Consider the following 19,661-nt stretch of genomic DNA (forward strand, 5'->3'; position numbering starts at 1 on the left):
TTCAGATGAAATAATGGTTGTATGTATTTGAAACGGGCAAAGTTCAAACTAAATAAGAACAAACAGAAGAAGCTGGGAAAAAAACAACATACTTATGAACCTTTCTTCTTTGCTCTTTTGAGAAATCACTGTGCTTTGCAAAGGTTTCTATGCCCATTGAACCTTTGTGATGTTGCAGCCTCAGACTTCCATGTTTTTTACTATAATTGTATGCGATAGACATTCATTAGGGCATAACTAAAAAGTGGAAGAGTTTTGGCAAGAGTCAAAAGCTTGTCGAACCAGCTCTTGGTGCAATGACAGCTTCAAGACTTAATGGAGCTAGATCTGGACTTTGACAAGGCCATTCTAACAGAAGCTCTAAAGCATTACCCTTTACGTTTAGGGTTGTTGTCATGTTTGAAAGTGTACTTCTAGTCCTTTGTGGCTTCCAACAAGTTTTATCAACGTGTGTTTAGCTCCATCTATTTTCCCAAAAATGACTGAACAAAAGCCTCCCTACAACTATGTTTTGTCACAGCGATAATATACTGAAGTTCTCATTTTCCGACAAACTTAGTGTTTTCATTTAAGCCTGAAAGTTCAATTTCAAAAGGTTTAACCAGAGTACCTTCTTCCACACGCTTGCTGAGTCTCCTACAGCCTACAGCCATTTCTCAGTAGGTGTTCAGTTCTCCCATACTCTCTCTGTTTTCACATGATCAATTCAACAGTGCTCCATCAGAAGTTCAAACCTTGGGGTCCTTTTTTATAACCTAAACCTGGCTGACCATATGCTCCTCTAAAATGCTCCCACTGTTTAAAATCCCAATGGATTTCTTGTCATCATGAAGCGATGCGGCCAACTTCAGTAATATCACAGATTATCGAACTTGGTGTAGTCATCCATCTTGATTTCTGCTGCCTATGAAATGAATTCCTTTATAGATTTGAAATGGCAGTCAGGCCATTAGCTCTGCAGGGTTTCAAAGCTCCAAACAGATCTTTCTGCAGATTATGAGCCCTAAATCTGACGGCGTCCGGCGCGGTTGTGGATCAAGATTGAAACCAAGCAGCTTCTTGGCACACAGCAAAAGAGAAAGTCCCAGAACAGTAGGACTGAAGACAGCCACTCTGAAGTGTCTCGCTGCTGACCATGTCAGGAGCCTGCCTGGGGCCTGGTCCTGATCAAAGTCAGGTTGCCGAGGAGACGACAACTTGCTGGCTGTGTTTACATGTGGCCCTTTTGACCACAACACTTCAATGTGTGCTTTAATACACTCCAACTGTTTATATAAACTTTGCTACCCAAATTATCATCACAGATGTGGAGCATGAATGGGTCTTTTGCCCCAAACTTGGATGGCAAACATCTTGTGAATGCATTAGGTGAATAATGAAGCATAAGTATTGTTGTAAATGGAACATTGTAATTATAGCTTTGACATATAAACTTTACTCTTAAGAATTGTACAATCCTATACATTTTTAAATGTTTTTTTCCCCTCACAAGACAAAAAAAATATATATTGAGATTGACATGCAGGGTGGTATAGTTCAAATTTCTTTCTTTGTTTTTGCCTGGAAAAATATTACAAAATACTTGCATGGTGACTTACCCTCTCAGGTAAATCTTCTCTGCAGAGAAACACATATATTTGACAATAAAAATAAAATAAAAAAAATCAAACAAGCAAAGAAATCCAATTAATTTTAAATGCATTCACAACCTTTGAAGTTTTTGACCTATAGTTGCTTTACAACTGTAAACTTCAGTGTATTTCAGCGAGATTTCAAGCGATAGACCAACTCAAAGCAGTGCATAATTATCAAGGTGAAGGAAAACAACACACAGGTTTCAGAATTTTTTCAAATAAAGATCTGAATAGTGTGGTGTGCAACTGTATTTAGCCCCCTTTAGCCCTAAAGGTAATCCAGTTAAATCCATTTCTTTTAGATATCGCCTCAATAGTAAACATAGTAAATCAATCAAACTGTGTGTAACTTAAGCCCTGTATGAAGATTGCAGTCTATTAGAGAACAGTTTAATCAAAGCCTATTTATCTGCACCCAGTCCAAGTTTGGACATAAATCTAATTGTGAATCAGTGACAAAACTGCTAAAATTGTTGTTCCCAGGCAACATCCGTCTAATCTGAGCTTGAACTGTATTGCAAAAAATAATCGGCAAAGGTGCCAAAATGTGGAACTGTTTTAAGGGCATGATTACATTTGCTGTCCACTGTATATCCAATTGTTTGATGTCGGGTTTATTTTCTATTTTTACCTTTGTAACACAGTTTAACTCGCTGTGGGAGCTGCACCATTTCTATTTCATGCCATAGCTTTGTCAAAAGGGCTCTCTGTTTAGAACACTTGACCAAATAAAACCATTAAGTAGTATCTATAACTCCTCCACAGTTGTGGGAAAAGCCTTCTGCCAGCAAGCACAAGTATTAGTTAAGTGCTTGATGGCCTCTGGAGGTTTACCCAAGTGTCGGTTTACCGAGTAGCGCTCCAAGAGGAGAAAGAAGAAAACGAGATTTCATGGTTAAGGATGACTGTGAATGACGTGCATTATTTAAGCTAATTTGCAGTCTTTTGTGCCACATCAGAATAAAGTCATGAGTCATGCTGTAAGCTGATGTATAACAGCATTGCTCCACTTAACTGGCCTTAGAGAGCCAGGATTCCTGTTATATGACAGAGTGTGTGCGTGTCAACATGAACATGCATGCCATGTACAATCTGCAGGTTGTACAACATCGTCTGACGTCTAAAAGAATGCACAAATGAATGAAAATTGTTGGGTTACTCTTTGGTTTTTGCATGTGAAAAAAAAACAAAAAACGTAGTAATTGCAAATAAATTCCTCACTGGCGATGCCCCCATTTGCAAACGCTCCCTCGGGCTGTCGGTGTGTGAAGGTAAAATGCCGGGGATGTTTCGTCTGTTGCACACGGCCGCATCGATCCATCTGGAACACGTGTTCAAATCAGTGGATTTGTTTGTACGCTGTTGTTTGTGAGCCCGTGCGCTTGTGTCAGCTCCTCTCTGAGCATGTGTGCGAGTGTGTGGAGGAGGGTTTTGTAACAAAACACCCAAGGTGTCAAGAGGGACGCGGTGGGGAGATGGAGAGAAGGATGGGGCCCTGGAGAGGAGGTGTTCCTGTACCGCTGTACTGCTGTTGAAACTGTCGCTCTGAGTTTGGGAACCTTTCAGAGTCGTGGTTATTTCAGAAAATTTACAGCAGTCCGGGAGCAGGATTCCAGAGCTGAGAGTTGCTTGTGTAGCCTGGTTTCTTCATAGATTCTTGCCTCTTTGGTTTTTGAGAGTAAAAGGAGAAGAAATAGAAGAAGACAGAGAATGAGTTGGTTAAAAACTCACTTTTATACCCTAGCTGTAAGGATCCATAAATTGTGTGTTGAATCTGATTATAAAAGCTGTTGTCCAAATGTGCCTTTCCTCTAACTACTTCTAATTTATACGTAAACATAATTGGTGCCTCAAAACTTAAAGACTATAAGAAATGTGTATGCTTAGGTAGCTTTTCTGCAGAAATGAAGCAGTAAATTTGGCTTGGCTGAATGGATGATGAGTATCTGAGTATCTGTACGTTTTATGATATTAAAGTACATCAGTCACAGTAGATCACATTTTCAGAATACTGAAAGAATGGAAGAGTGGATGTTTTCAAATGTTTTTCTTAACGTCTACCACATTTCTCTCGTCATCCTTTCTCTGTTAGACTCACACAGGGGAGAAGGAGAAGATTTGCCCTTACTGTGGACAGAAGTTTGCCAGCAACGGCACGCTAAGGGTTCACATCCGCAGCCATACAGGTTGGTCTTCAATGGTGTAAAGCACACTCTGTCTCAAATGAATCTCTTCATCAAACGATTAAATAGTTTTTAGGAGGACTGTAATTTCAGCACAATGTTTGATGACTAGGAGAACTGACTGGTTGCTCTTAGCACAGTTTGAGAAAGATTAAAAAATCTAAGTTAGCTACATGTCTGCAGCGCATAACGTCAAACTATCAGGACTGTTTGGAGCACATTTGACTGGTAGAAAGATGCAACATGTTGTTGCACTGCTTTCATCAGCCTTCGCACCCCCACAAATCTGAACCTTGGATGTTCATCAAACTGCCTTAAACTAAAGCTACACATTCCTGTGTGTTTCCTTACCAACAGACTGGTGCAGAGGCCTGGCTCAGCCACACAGACTCTTCTTGGCTTCGGTCCCCTCCTTTTTCTTCTCTCTGTCTCTCAGCCTGCTGCTGGCTGTCTTCTCCTTTTTCTGATTCCCACTTATAGAGCCTCGCAAAAGTATTCATACCCCTTGAACCCTTTTCTCATTTTGTCACATTAATCACGCACTTCAACATATTCTATTAAGGTTTTATGTGATAAGCCTACATATAGTACTATATTATGGTCAAATGAAAGAGTAAAGATACTGTTATTTTCATTTCTTCATTTAAAAACCAAAACAGGGGGAAGGGCTGCATAGTGCTGCAGTTAGTAGCACTCTTGCGTTACAGCAAAAAGGTCCTGGGTTCAAATCTTGTATGTGTTCATTCTGTACCCGCAGGGGTTCTCTCTGGGTACTTTGGCTTTCTCTCAGTCCAAAAACATGACTGTCAGGTTAATTGGTCTCTCTAATGTGTCCTTCGTTTTAAGTTTGTGCATGAATAGTTTGTCCTGTGTGTCTTTGTGTCGCCCTGTGATGGACAGGCGATCACACCAAGGCGAATGAAGCGAGTGATTTAAATGTTATCCCTGCATACAGGTGTGTTCAGGAGTGAATTAACGGTCCGCGATGTAAACGACACATTCCATACAAGGCACAGGGGGGCGTGCGTCTTGAATGAAGCAAAATTTCACTCAGGTTCAACAATCTGAACTTTTCTGTCAATTCGTGTTGCGTTAAGGGTCAACCTTGCCCATTTATTTAAGTGCAAAGTGTTTTTTATATGTTCCAAATTTAGACAGCACAATTAGTCTACGTTTCTATTGAGCAGTGATTGATTTACTGACCGAAGACAGATGGACATGCATTCTGCATCAGGGGTAGAGCACCTATAGTTTGTGTCCTGTGGGATGATCCGTCCCCTGAGGCGGGGCAGCAGGTCTTCATACTGGGTCCTGGACAGACGGAAGTATCCCTCGAAAAGCGACCATAATCCAGACTATGGCTGGGCAATTAATCGCATTTGCAATATAATCGCAATTTTTAAAAAAGACACAATTTCCAAGTCGCAGAGGTTTGCAATTTTATATAGTTTAATGGATAAGACACGTCCTTTACCTCTCGGTAATGTGTTTAATGTGGGTTTGCCTCCACATGGAAGGGAAGAGAGTTACAGCAGTGAGATAATCTAATTTTATTATTTGTTTTAGAGTTTATACAATCATACTTTTTACCAGAAACTTTCAGGGATCTCACCATAGCATTAAGTACCGGTCAAACTGTTTAGTACATAGACTTGTTTGTTGGTTGCACTTTATGTTTAACAAGGATTGATGTCCAACTCGACAAGCTGTTCACTTGAATCATAATATTCTGATTAATAATCAGAATCAGTTAAATTTCTTGTTTTAAAAACTCCTTGTTTACAAACATCTTAATCTACAGGTGATTTTTCATGCTTGTGGTTAATGCAGAGAAAAGCCTAAATAAAATCACAATTATGGTTGAAATATATCACAATTTTCGATTTTTGGCAAAATTGTACAGCCCTAATCCATACACTGCTCCTGGAGGATTTGGTGGACCCAGGAACGCCAACGCTGTCTTTTGGCTTTCCACATTATATAAAGCACCGTGACTCGCTTAGTAAAATTGAGGTCTGCCATGGTGAGTTAAGAAGACAAGAGGAAAGGGCAAGTGGACAGACGCTCCCCCTATTTGATGACCTGGTGAAGTGAGCTGAGTGAAATTTTGCTGCGTTGTCAACCCAAATTGTTTGCGAGATGTGAAAGCGACTAACGGCAGGTGATCAAGGTGTAAAATTCACCTTGATCGTGTCAATATGCTTGAATATCCTTATATTTAAACCAGTGGTCCCAAGCTCCATCTCTCAGATATGTTCCTGGACATCCTGGTCCAACATACCTGAAGGCCTAAATTACCTCCTTAGCTGATAATCAACTTCAACAGAGCCCCTAAATAACCTTCTGAATCTTTTTGATTCAGGTTCACTGAAGCAGGGGCACATATCAAAGCTGTAGGATATCTAACACTGAGTTTGAAAAATGTTTGAAAACCATGATCTAAACCTTTCTATTGTAGCTTTTGCTGTATATTTAAGGGTGTTATCCTGCTAGAAGCAGATTCTGCTCCAGTCTTTCGTAGTCTCTAACAATTTATGCTCCAGGATTACCCTGTATTTCACTCCATCCATCTTCCCTAACCAGTTTATGAGACACTGAAGAAGCATACAAACAGCATGATACTGCCATCACCTAGTTTTACAGTGGGCATGGTGTGTTCAGAGTTACACTCGGTGCTAATTTTCCATCACATATGGCATTTTGCATGTAGGTCAAAACATTCACTTATGGTCTCATCTAACCAGAGCACCTTTGTTCACATGTTTGCTGCATCCTCTGTATGACTTGGACCAAACTACAAACATGACTTCGTCTGGCTTTAATTCAAACATGGCTTTCGTATTTCCACCCTTTCATGCAGGTCGGATTTGTGGAGTGCATCGCTAAAAGTTGACCTGTCAACAGATTTCTCCACCTGAGCTGTGGATGTCTCCTGAGTTTATAAAAAAAAAAAATCAGCATGAATAAGATTTCTACTGTCTTATAAAAGCCCATCAAGCCCTCGTTTCGATTGCATGTAAGATTACTGTGTCAAAGTGTTTGTGTGTGTGGAGCGGTGGTCCCTTAACAAGCCAGCTACACTTTGTCAACAGCCCTTTTGTATAAGTTTGTGTGCCAACCACGTATTTGTGTGTTTGCGTACATGTGTATGTGTGAAGGACAAACCAACAGAAAGAGAGAATGTATACCAGTGTGGTCCACAGGCCGCTCTGATTGTATTTATATGGCATAAACAAAGGAGAGGAATGCTGGGGGAGGGGTGGGAGCCGAAGAGACACCTAAAAGAAAGAAAGGAGCAAACAGAGAAAAGACCACTCCAAGAAAGCATCCACCCGGATGGCCCGTGACCCCGACTGGCTGTAAATCTGTCCTCTTGTTCTCTGCTCGAGTTCTTTCTTCTTGTTTGTTTGTTGTTTTTTATGTGAGAGAAAAAAAAACAATCAGTTCCTTCCCCGGGCGACGGATCCTATGTCTTATTATCAATGGGATGTATTGGCACCCAGATCATGTAAGTCAGCTGCACAAATATACTGCAGATACTTCTCCTTATTTGACCTAAATCATAAAAGGGGTCTAATAAAATTTGAAAATGCTTAAAGACACCTTTATTTACAGCCCACCTTCAGAAGTAGAGGCCCTCAAATCTCCCGCTCCTCTGCACGGCAGACAGGAAAGCTTGATCTTGTTTATCTTCCTGCTTCACAGGAACAAGTCAGCATTGATTATTTACCTGCTGAACACTGAGGACTTTGTTGGTATTCCCTGGAGATTTACTCCCCACCCCTATCACTTTACGGGAAACACTAGGGACCTTCACGAGCAAAGTCGGCAAGCAATCAGAGTGAAGTGTGAAACAGATTAAAGAGAACTTTGAAAGAACATCAACAAGGCGGTATTAAGCAGCACAAAAGGCACGCACTGTGTGTTTGAGTTGGATTTGGTTTCAGTTTCATTTGGTTAGAACATCATGTTGGGCTCGAACAAATTAGCTGAAGTGCCACAGAGGCTGGCGTCTTCTGAGAAAGCGGCCGTTTTTATGAGATCACTGACAACCCATAAAATGTGAGCTGTCAAAAAGCTGGACCGAGACGTCGTGGAGCTTAGCAGTCATGATGGATGTTTCTATCATTTTCGAAATAATTTCTTCTGGCCCAGTGGTGATGCAGATATCTCCTACTCCACATCACAGCTCAGTGAGAGCAGATTTTCCCACCATGTGTGCCACGTTGTGGTGAATAACCATCACGGGGTCATTAAAAATGATTTTTGCCAAGGGAAATGTTGACAGAACCCAGTGACACGCTGTCTTATTGACATCATAGGACATGTCATGTTGGCAGCTAGGATCAGTGTTAGCCCATGAGCTGTGTTGCAACAAACTGGTGTGTATTTCAGTCCATGGAAAAATGAATCTGTGGACAGTTTTTTCACATGCATTTGAAGCCAGCTTATGTCCAATGCTTTTGCACACGTTCCGTGTCAAAAAAAGTGTATTTATAAACTTTTAGGGATTTAGGCCAGATGTTTATGATGGGCATACGTCAGTGATTCCTGTGAATTGAGAAAGCAGAAACAGAATAAGGTCATTTAACAGCTGTCAGAGCTACCATGCGCCAATGTGTGTCAGATGACATTTATTTGCTGATGCCCGACACAATACATGGAGGAGTGGTGGACTGGTGGTTAGAGCAGGGCCCGCGCGTCCCTGGAAGGCCGCAAGTTCTACGGTTCCAATCCCACAGACTGCCACTCTAGGACCCTGAGCCAGGCAGTTAGCCCTAGAAGTCTCCCCAGGCGCCACACAGTGGCAGCCCACTGCTCCCTAAGGGATAGGTTAAATGCAGAGGACACATTTCATTGGAATGTACAAAGTTGCAATGAGAAATAAAGATGATTATTGTTATTATAGCATAAAGAAAGTAGATATAGTGCCACGTAAAAAGTATTCATACACTTTGAACTTTTTCACATTTTATGAAATTACAACGACAAAGATTTTTTAACAGGGATTTTATGAACCGAACATAATGGCATAATTGTGGAAAGGAAAAAAAAAAATTTTCTTCAATTTCTTACAAAAACAAACCTAAAAAGTGTGGTGTACATTTTTTATTCATCTCCTTACTCTGATGTCTTGAAATCCAGTGCTTTCACTTGCATTCAGATGCTGTTTATTGTCAAATAGAGGCCATCTTTCTGTAAAAAGTACACGATAATTTCAGAGCTACTAGAATATAAATACCGTTATTATCTCACAATGGGGAAATTCTGGCATTTTTTTTACTACAACACGGGTTTCAATCTAATCTAGAAACCACCAGGAGCTGCACAGCTCAGGAAAATACTACTGTATTAAGCCCCCCACATACTTGCACGGACATAAGTCTGCAGAAGTTCGCACATACTTTAGATGGACTCTGCGCAGACAGGTATACGCAGACCTCAATTTTTAAGACAACATACGCGGTTTCATACTATAAAGGTCTTATATGTGACACCGAGCTTGATGCACTGAGCTGCTCCAAGCAGGCGGTCGCAAGGACGGCAGAGTCACAGTCCCTCTCTGTTCAGATGTACGATGGGTGCCCACTGGGGAACAAACGGCTCTAGGTATTCAACTAGCTAATCAAGAATTTTACCAGCCATTCCACCGCTTTGTCCCGCTGACAGAACGTGTGGGAATTGTAGGAATTTGGCACAAAGAATTTAGGCAATAGGTATACTCGACTATGAAGGGTAAAACGTGTGTGGACAGCTAACGCGGAGAGCCAGCGTAGAGTCTGCGCGGCTCAGAGTATGCGCGCAGTATGCCCGAGTACGTGGGAGCCTTTAGTTGTGGACCCTACAATTCTGGCCTTTTAGTGAGAAGTGGATAAAAGAAACTCATCAATAACACAAAAGCCAGAGTGTCCAGTTGCAGTTTGCTAAAAGCCATTCCACAACAACAATGTGGAATAAAGTGTTCTGGTCAGATGAAATCAAAACTTTAGTTTTTGGCCTAAGCACCATGATCCTGTCCACACGGAGACTAAAAGTATTTTGTTGTTCAGTCGGTGCGTCTACATGGATCCGTTGTTTTGGGAAACCCTAAACGGTTACTTTCTATCCTGCATGCTCCTCACTCTCACAAATAACAATGAACATGGTGCTGTCCTGTGTTCAGTTCATGGTTAGGCAAGTTTGCAATGAGCTTGCTCTATATGGCATGACCCTTGCCAATCCACATAAGGATCACGGTTAACATGCATGTTTGTGTCTGATCCCTCGCCATGCGAACAGCATGATACTGCCATCACCTAGTTTTACAGTGGGCATGGTGTGTTCAGAGTGACACTCGGTGCTAGTTTTCCATCACATATATATATATATATATATATATATATATATATATATATATATATATATATATATATTAGGGCTGTCAGATTTAAATGGTTGTTAACGCTTTTACGTTATCAGACCATAACGGCGACAATTTTTTTGTTGCCCGTTAATCGTGCGTCAAAACATACACAAGTTCCCTAACTGTGTTTCTTTTACCCTCTGCACTTTCTGTAGTTCCAAAAATGCTAGAGACTGCAGCAAAACAGACCCGTGCTCACTGTTGCCAAGTGCGCTTATTCCATGCAACTTTAAGCTTCTTTTTCTAAAGTCGCTTGTAAATTTCATGAGTTGTTGCCGTTTTTTGGGCTTGTTTCTGCCCGTATTTTTTGCAGTTATGATTGCAATAACCGGTGATAACTGCTAAAAGTAGATTACACGCTGCAGAGATTGCTTCTGAAGATGAGTTTTTACACGCTGGTACCATTGCAGATACCCAACCCATAGCATACTTTAATGCTTATTAAATTGTTGTCTTTGTATTTGACAAAATAAGGCTGAATCATATTGCTAAATGAAGTACTCTGGAGTTACAGTGTCAGCACATGCAAGCTGTGCTAAACAGTTCTCTTTCAAGAGTATTTAGCATGTTTTTATTAGTGTCATTTATTGCAAAATTGCATATTAAAATGCCCAAATAGGCTTTTACACTTTCAGAAATAAAAGGATAAAATATGCGATTAATTTGCAATTAATCATGAGTTAACTATTAACATTATGCGAATAATCACTATTAAAATGTTTTATCGTTTGACAGTGTATATATATATATATATATATATATATATATATATATATATATATATATATATATATATATATATATATATATATATATATATATATATATATATTAGGGCTGGGCAACGATTAAAATATTTAATCGCGATTAATCGCATTGTATTTACAAACTCCAAGAATGAATTCAAAAGTAGTGTAAAGAGCACTTTTATTTTAATGTTCTGCTGCCATATGAACAAAAGTGTTGTAACATTTGTAGCACTTATATTATACTGGATATTTTCAACCCATCTATTGAATTTAGTGCACTAGTTGATCTTTTCCTCATAAGAGAACAGCAAGCACTGCAGCCAAAATATGGCCTTTTTTGACCTGCTGTATATTAGCCAGTCCCTAAGCTTGATGTATCATGAAACTGTTGACCTTTTGGGTTTTGTGGTTTTTATTTTATTATTACAATTAAATAATAATAATAATAATAATAATAATAATTATAATAATAATAATAATAATAATGTTATGTTCAGTGTTTTTTCGCTAATCCACCTCTTATATATTTCAATCCTTATGTAATTTTGTCTGTGTTGTGTGCACCTGCCTGTTGCTTTAATCCTATAAATTTCCCCGTCGTGGGATAAAAAAAGGATTTGCTAATGTTATCTTATCTTAAATAACACTTTTTAATATATGTACTGGGTTCTTTCAAGGTCTTAATTACATGTTATGTGTGGGCTCCAGTAACATCCATCCATCCATCCACTGATCTACCTGGATGTTCCCTGGAGGACTGAAACGCCTCAGTCAGAGACGTCTGTGGGTCTGTCGGCAGTGAGAGAAGTTTCGTCTCCTCTCTCCGTTTCTGGGGCTCGACGTTTTCATGTTTTTTCACGTGCTTAGATAAATTTGTTGTGTTTCCACTGAAATGAACCGGCTTTTTACAAAACATACAGCTTGATTTCATTTACGGTATTAAAATAAAGCCAAACGGTGCTACTTCCCCTGTTCGTGTTTTTCCGCTGCTGCGGTCTCTCTCAGCTGTTTGTTTGTTAAGTTTGTGTGAGAGCTGAGTGGGCGGGCCAGGCTGAGCCTGCGTGCTGATTGGCTGGCGCCGCTGAGCCATGTACGAGAGGGGAGGGGGAGCGGGAGAGTGCTGCCGTGAGTGCTGACTGACACTGACTGAAAGCATGTGAGCAACATGCGTTAATGCGCGATAAAATAAATATCGCCGTTAATAGTCTAATGAATTAACACGAAATTAACGCGTTAACTTGCCCAGCCCTAATATATATATATATATATATATATATATATATATATATATATATATATATATATATACACACACCTTTGCAATGGAGCTTTTTCTTTTTAGCAGAGAAGAATAGACCAAGATATCAGTCTCTAAATATAACTGGGGATGAATACAGATTTACTTCACTTTTTTCAGATTTTTCTTTTCAATTACATTTAGAAAAAACTAATTTTTCCATTTCATTCCACTTCATAACACTGAGATAAAGTCCCAGGTAAATACTCCAATGTTTTGTAATGTGAGAAAATGTGGAAAGTTCAAGGGGTAAGAACACTTTGCAAGGGGGTGTAACTGAGACAGTTAACGGTGTAAATTTAGGCCTGTTATGGAAATTCTTTCAAAATTGAATCGACCAATAAAAACATTTAGCCCCTGCAGAGACATGAAGCAGAGATGGCTTATTGGGTTAAAAAAAAGCATCAGGCAACCTCAACAATGATCACACCAGCTGCCTCCCCTTCAGTGTTTTCAACATTAGTCAAAGCCAGATGCATGAATGAATGAAGGAATAACGTTGGAAATCACTCTCAGCGCATGTACGTGGTTCAAAGGGTCAATTCTGACTTCAAACTGAGAAACAGTGAAGCTGATTACAGAGGTTAAAAGGATACATGAGACCAAAAATATGCCCCAGAGTCTCTGTGGTCTCCGCGACAGTATGTTAGAGATTCTGTTGTAAATTTATGTTCAGAATCCATAAGTGATCATTAAAAGTCTTCATCTTCTTACGGTTTTTCCGCAGCAGCACTGCTTCTACATGTTGATCTTTCCAGCAAGGTCCTGACATGTCTGAATAAAGCCATATGCTACTTAGTGTAAACATTCTTTTATGCTGCATTGTTTCACACCCAAACAGAAAGTCAAAAGGCCTGAATTCCCACTGGTACCAACCACCGGGTAATAATTATAGACAAAACTTATATACTCTTATTAACAGGTTGTTTACAGTGGAGCTTTATTTTTTTTTACGTACAGGGGAAATCCCAGTGTCTGGTTTTCCTCAGACCGGGTTTGAATGAGGGGTGGTTCACTGACGTTTGCTCTGATGTGTGTGCCTCAGCGAAGCAAAGGCTAGTGTTGCAGCTTGCTAACACGACTAAATCGTTGCCATGTGAATTTTGAAATGTTTGCATAATTATAGAAACGACCCTGGCAGAAAAAAAAAATTGTATTCTGTGTGCGATTTCTGCCGTAGTGCCGTAGCATTGATTGTTCTGCGGCACGAGATAAGGAGGTCTCTGTGCTTTGTCCAAATCTAGGTTTTCTCATGGAGACCACAAAGGATGAAAAACTGCAATGAACACAGTTTTTAGCCTGCTTTAGCCGTACTGCCGGGGTTGTGCGAAGCATCAATTGTTTGGACTGCCGTTACATTTGCGGGGGCTATTTATACAACATTATTTTTAATGTTTTGATACAGCAAGTGGGCCTGCAACAGAACAGCTGCCCCGAAACAACCAACATCTGGCAGGACTCAAGAGTTATTTACTCACAGATGACTTTGTTTGTCTTGGCTGTGGTCATGGTTACAATCTTCTGAAGCAAAGGCAACTTATACCGAATTGTTTCTGTGCTGCTTTGATGAATATGGCCTGCGTTGTTTACTGAGATGCTTGATTTAAATTGAGAAGCGTTTTTTTTCAGGTCAGCTGCGGTTAGAGCGTATCGTAAAAGTATTTCTACACCTTGAACTTTTCTTAACATGTTCTCATGTTTTTTTTTATGTTTTTGTGTTGAAGTCACAAACTTCAATATATCTAGTCAGGTTTTTGTTATGTAACACCACAATGTGCTGCATAATTGGGAGGTAGAAGGAAAATTGTGATGGTTTTTCAATATTTCCTTTACACACAACAACGTTCTGAGAAGCGTGGCGTACATTTGTATTCGGCCATTGTTCTACAGGAATATGTTTTCATCTAAGCTGTAGCTCTGGCTGTCATTTTCTTGCTGGAAGTGGACCTTTCACCCCAGTCTCATTGCTTTTGCAGCCTCTAACATGTTCTCTTCCTAGATTGTCTTGTATTTAACTTCATTTATTTATTTTAGATTTGTGTGAGCAGGGACAACACACAGCAATGTTACATTTAAAAGAAACACTTGCCAAAGGCCAATTCGTTGGTTAAGCTTTTAGATAAATAATAAAAACAATGAATGTAAAATAATACTGACAAATCAAGAATCTTTACAGTCATCAAGTGTTACCATGATGGCATTTTTGATGATGCAGACAGGCTCAGAATGCATACAGGTCACACACAACACGCAAACACAGCAAGTCATATATACAACAAGGCATCTTTCCAAACCTTTTTTAAATCTTTTTTATGCATCTTTATATCAATTAAAATTATCTTCCTTTCCCCTACTTAGGAAAACATTTCCACATTATGATGCAGTTCTTACTATGTTTCACAAAATATATTTCGTATTCTTTTTTTTTTTTTGCATAAAGGCCAGAAAGTTCATGCCTTTAGTCTAGTTTAGTCTTCTCTTCCTGCCTGGTCTAAATACCTAAAACATCATTCAACACAGAGAAAGAAAGGCACAAAGACAATTAGTTTGGCTTGGCTCGCGAGGAGAGTAGGAAGAGACCGTACAGTTACAATCTCCAACCCACTCTGCCGGTCTCAGCGTTCTCCTCGGTTTTATTAAGTTTGGGGCGTTTCCCTAGTTACAGTACTGAGGCTGTACTGAAGGGTGGGGGAACAGATAGTTACAGCCTCAGTTGAAAACAAAGATGCACAGCTGAGCAATCACGTCCAGTCAGCACATAATCTTGTAGCTGAGCCTTCTTGTTTCAGGATGGGAAGAAACTGTTATGATATTTTTCTAGGATGAACCCGGACACAGCACGCACACACAGAGCTAGTTCTCAGGAGTGAGTTTATTGGAAACAGTGGAAGATGGATGATGATGGAACCAGAGTCTTTCAACAGACGGAGGTGTAGGGTGCAGAAGCTGGCCGGCAGGAGGCGTTTGGAGAGACTGACCAGGAGGAACTCTGAAGCCGAAGACTAGTGACCAGGACGGAACATCTGAGCCGAGGACTTGAGAGCAGAACATCTGAGCCGTGGACTTGAGAGCAGAACATCTGAGCCGTGGACTTGAGAGCAGAACATCTGAGCCGTGGACTTGAGAGCAGAACATCTGAGCCGTGGACTTCTTCTTTCAAATAGAATCTAAAGACCATAACTTATACTCCTCCTGCCCGCAGATTCTCTGATTTGAGCTGAGGATCTCTGCATCTCCCTGAGAGGTCCAATAGCTTCTTGGCCTGTCATGTGAAGGTGGCCAGCTACCACTTATCTCACTGCAAAAACGGATCTAAAAACAAGTAAAACGTTCTTAAAGTTAGTCTATTTGTCCTCGATTTGAGCCAGTAAATAAGATTATCTGCCAATGGAATGAGTATCTTTACCCCTAAAATAAGATAATTAGACATCCTGCACTTGAAATAAGATGATGGAGATGAATTGTTCCTATTTTAGGAGGAAAAATCTTATTCCATTGGCAAATAGTGTTATTTACCTGCTTAAATCAAGGACAAATACACTTATTTTAAGAAAATTTTACTTATTTTTAGTTCTGTTTTTGCAGTGCTGTCCCTCACCTGTCTGCTGTGCTTCTTGGTCTCCGTGATGCATTTAGTTCTCTAATTTTTCCTAATAATCTCCGAGGCCTTCACAGAACAGCTGGATATACATTTACTCAGATTAAAGATTAGAGTGTGTACTTTTACTGTATGCTGTGGACAGTGACGGACTGGAATTAAGAAACGACCCTGGCATTTTCACCAACCAGTGTCTCACATGTGGAGCGGGGGGGGGGGACAAGTTTTGCGCTGAGCGGTGGGGGCGAGGTGTATGGGACACGACAAGTTTGGGGGGGGGGGGGGGTATGGGACACGACAAGTTTTGGGGGGGGGGGGGGGACAAGTTTTGCGCGGAAGCGGCCGCCTCGGGAAACCCTGCATTTGGCTTATTAGTGGGCCGTGAGGTAGTGTAGGCCTACAATTAACAGGGTGAAAGGGACCGCGCACACTCGACGAACATGCCGCCTCGTGATTGGCCGGCCCAAACGGCCCACGAGGGGCCAAAAGGCCCATGAGGGTGCGCGGCCCTTCTGGCATCTGCCCAAATGCCAGACCGTCCAGTCCGTCACTGGCTGTGGATCTTTGTTAGACTTTTTCCTGATTGACGCATCTTCACGAATGACTTTAAGCAAACTGTTTTTGAAAACGGAGAAATCTGATCCCCCGACCTTAGTAGAAAAGTCAGCTGTGACGCTTTTGGATGCATCTTTGACAATCAACGTCAATCTCTTATTATCTTTACCATGCTTATGTTACATTACCTGCGTGGCCCCTGCCATGTGACACAGGGTAGAGAGACCGGGACCGTGGAGGGCCACTGTCTGTGTCAACTGGAGGAAGCCGAGAATTAATTTCTGACCGACAGCACTAATGTCTTTCAGACCGCAGCCCCGAAGCTACAAAGAGCTCTCCGTAACACGAACACAGCGCGGCAGGCAAAATGACAAAGTCGACCATCTGCTAACCAGACACAAAGTCGCACATGCGCACACACACACATACGACACACAAATCGTGCCAAACGGATCGATTAGCAGACTAGGGGTGTGAGGGCCACAGCGGGGGGGCGGGGTAGACACCCAGGGTCAAAAAGACGGTGTACAGTTTCAGCACATGCTAAATCAGTTACCATCTCTGCACACATAAAGCCCCGGCTCAGCGCTGCAGTCACCCCTCGTAATCCCCGAACAATCTGGCTCAATCTGGAGAATAAGTGGGGGGTTTCTGGTTACAGTAACACTCAGCAGAGCAGACACTCATCGTCTGACGCGCTTAACACACACCGATGCTGGAGGAATGCTTCAGTTTCCAAGTAGCATTTGTTTGTTTCCTGTCTCACTAAGAGATGGAGTTTTATTCCAAGCCTTGCTGATTCAGAGGTAAACGCAAGTAGTCTTGAGTGGCTTCTTTAAAGGGTCCAAATGGGAATGGCCTCCTCATATAATATTGCATTCCGTCATTTTCTCTTCTTGCATTTTCCAGATGAGACCCACATGTTCAGAACCAAAGAGTGTATAGGTTAAGTAGGTGAATTGGTGTGTAGTCCTGTGTTTGCCGGCTGGAGTGTGTGCGCTGTATTAACTGACAATAGCCAGCCCCTGCGAGGGATGTTCTCCAAGCCGCAGAGTACGCTATCAAGCTGAGCCACCGGGCCATTAGCGCAGTAATGCCTTCAACAGGACTCCCTGAAGCTAACACCGCGCCTGAACCTGATACCGCACATGCTACATATAACACAAGAGTTGCTCTGCTCTCTCTCAAAACACATCTGGGATTCAGATTTCGCTGTTTGTCAACAAAAAGCCTCCTGCAGGCTAGAGTTGTGCTGAGCTGTGGGGGGTAGAGGGATTTGGGACACATTTCCAAGCTGTCCTCTTGCACATGTTCCACTACATGTGATCAGACCGCATATGTCCCGTTAACCCTTTCCACACCAACCTGAGGTTGCGCATTTTATTACCCGGTGTCACTGTGCCGCTCCTCTGAAGCCCTCTTGTGGGGGATTTATGGCGGGTGGGTTTAGAAGTCCACTTGTATATCTGCTACATGACAGCTGTTGTAACTTTTCTGTTGACAGACAGGCTTTGTGGGATGTAAATAAAAAGTGTCAGGGTAAAGCCCTTGAACATGATTTTTTTTTTTCTGAGCTGACCTTTGATAAAAAACAGTTTAAAAAAAAAAAACACCCACTAAGTGTTTTCTGTGCAGTTGGATCAACCTTTTGGGTTTTAGCTTGGACCAAATGAGAGGAACTGAAGAGAAAAACATTCCTCCAGAACAAGCGTGTTTATAGCAGTGGAATAATATTACTCTTCTCATATATTCCCAGGGTGGTTTTTCTGATTTAATAAGCATCTTGGTATGTTGAATCCCAAAGAAACACAGCTAATTAACCTTATTATTTAAAAGGGCAGCACATCTCCCCCATCAATAAAATTACTTGCTTGCCTGCTCAACATTTAGCCACTGATGACAGATTATGGTTGTGTAAAGCAGATATGGGATTAACTTGTTGTAGGGAAAGCTCAAACAACAATAGGTTGCTATATTTCTGTTGAAGGACATGTTTATGTTGATGTGTTCATTTTCATTGATATGAATATGATTATGGTCAGAAGATTGCACACACATTCATTATGGACCTGAATATCATGTTAACAATCCTTCTCAGTGGGTGGAGGGGTCATATTAAAAACCAATTCAAGGTTTATAAAAAAGAAAAAAAAAACACAATTAGGTGCACAGGTTTTGAATTTCTTCTGTATTTTCTTTAATCAACACACAGTCAAATTTATACATACACAAAAGCTCAAAATACATCCCTGCTAAAATGTGGATACAGGTCCATTAAAAGTTGAAGAGAAACCACATTATTCAACCCAACTTTTTGTTCATTAAATTGGTTGGTCTCCTGGGGCGGACCCAGCTCTAAGCCTAGTCCATAAAATTACAACAGTGTTGAGGTCAAGGCCATTCCAGGGGCTTATTGCTAGCCTGTTTTATCCATTTATGAACCAATTTTGATTGAGTCTTTGGATCATTGCCCTGTTGGAACAACCAGCCGTGTCCATGTTCCAACCATGAAGGTCTTGTTTCGACGTGAAATTGAAGAATTTTGATGATTGTCATCATTATTAATTATTCCACTTCTGGTGTTCAATGCACCAGTACCACTGGAAGTGAAGCAGACCCTCGACATGATGGTGCCCTTACCATGCTTGATAGTTTAGACATTATTTATGACCTTTGAGAGCCTCATTTGCCAAGGTTGGTTGAAGGAGGATCCAAATGCAGAGTTGGTGACAAAAATTTGATGTTTAATGAAGGAATAAAATTTTACAAAAAATGGAGCACAGGGAAGGTAGGACATGTAGTACAGGCAGGAGAACAAACCAGAGGAGTCTGCATATAGAATTTTGACTGTTTTGATTAGAAACATGTTTACAATAAATTCAAACATATCCAATTCAAACATAAGAATTGTTTTTACAGATCATTTGCTCTATAATGATTCAATTTGTAGTTTTGACAATCACACCAATTTAGAAAAGGTAAATTTAAACTGTGGCCTTACAAATCTTAAATTAATGTGCTATTCTTTTCCATGTTTAAACTTCTAACCAGAACTTTAGTTTAGTTTAGTTCACTCAGCAGATGGCAGCTTTCCAGTTTTTTCATGCATTCGACTCAGGAATTGATTTGATCATCGGTTTGGAAAGATTCAAACAAGATTTTTTAATCATTACGTTTTCTTTTTCTTTAGGGGTCAGCTTTGTGCTGCTTTATTTTCTGCACAGTTCTGTAGGTTATTACCT

The 19,661-nt window shown here is 40.7% G+C and overlaps 1 protein-coding gene across 1 annotated transcript in view; it reads left to right on the forward strand.

The window, feature by feature from the left end:
* The window catches only part of prdm5 (PR domain containing 5), a 69,803-nt gene that overhangs the window by 33,458 nt on the left and 16,684 nt on the right, over positions 1–19,661 (forward strand). Inside the window, exon 13 of the mRNA XM_012861276.3 lies at positions 3,727–3,820. Within this exon, the coding sequence (XP_012716730.1) occupies positions 3,727–3,820 (94 nt within the window). The remainder of the gene's footprint in view (positions 1–3,726; positions 3,821–19,661) is intronic.

Source organism: Fundulus heteroclitus, chromosome 9 (assembly GCF_011125445.2).
Source record: "Fundulus heteroclitus isolate FHET01 chromosome 9, MU-UCD_Fhet_4.1, whole genome shotgun sequence".
NCBI lineage: Eukaryota > Metazoa > Chordata > Actinopteri > Cyprinodontiformes > Fundulidae > Fundulus > Fundulus heteroclitus.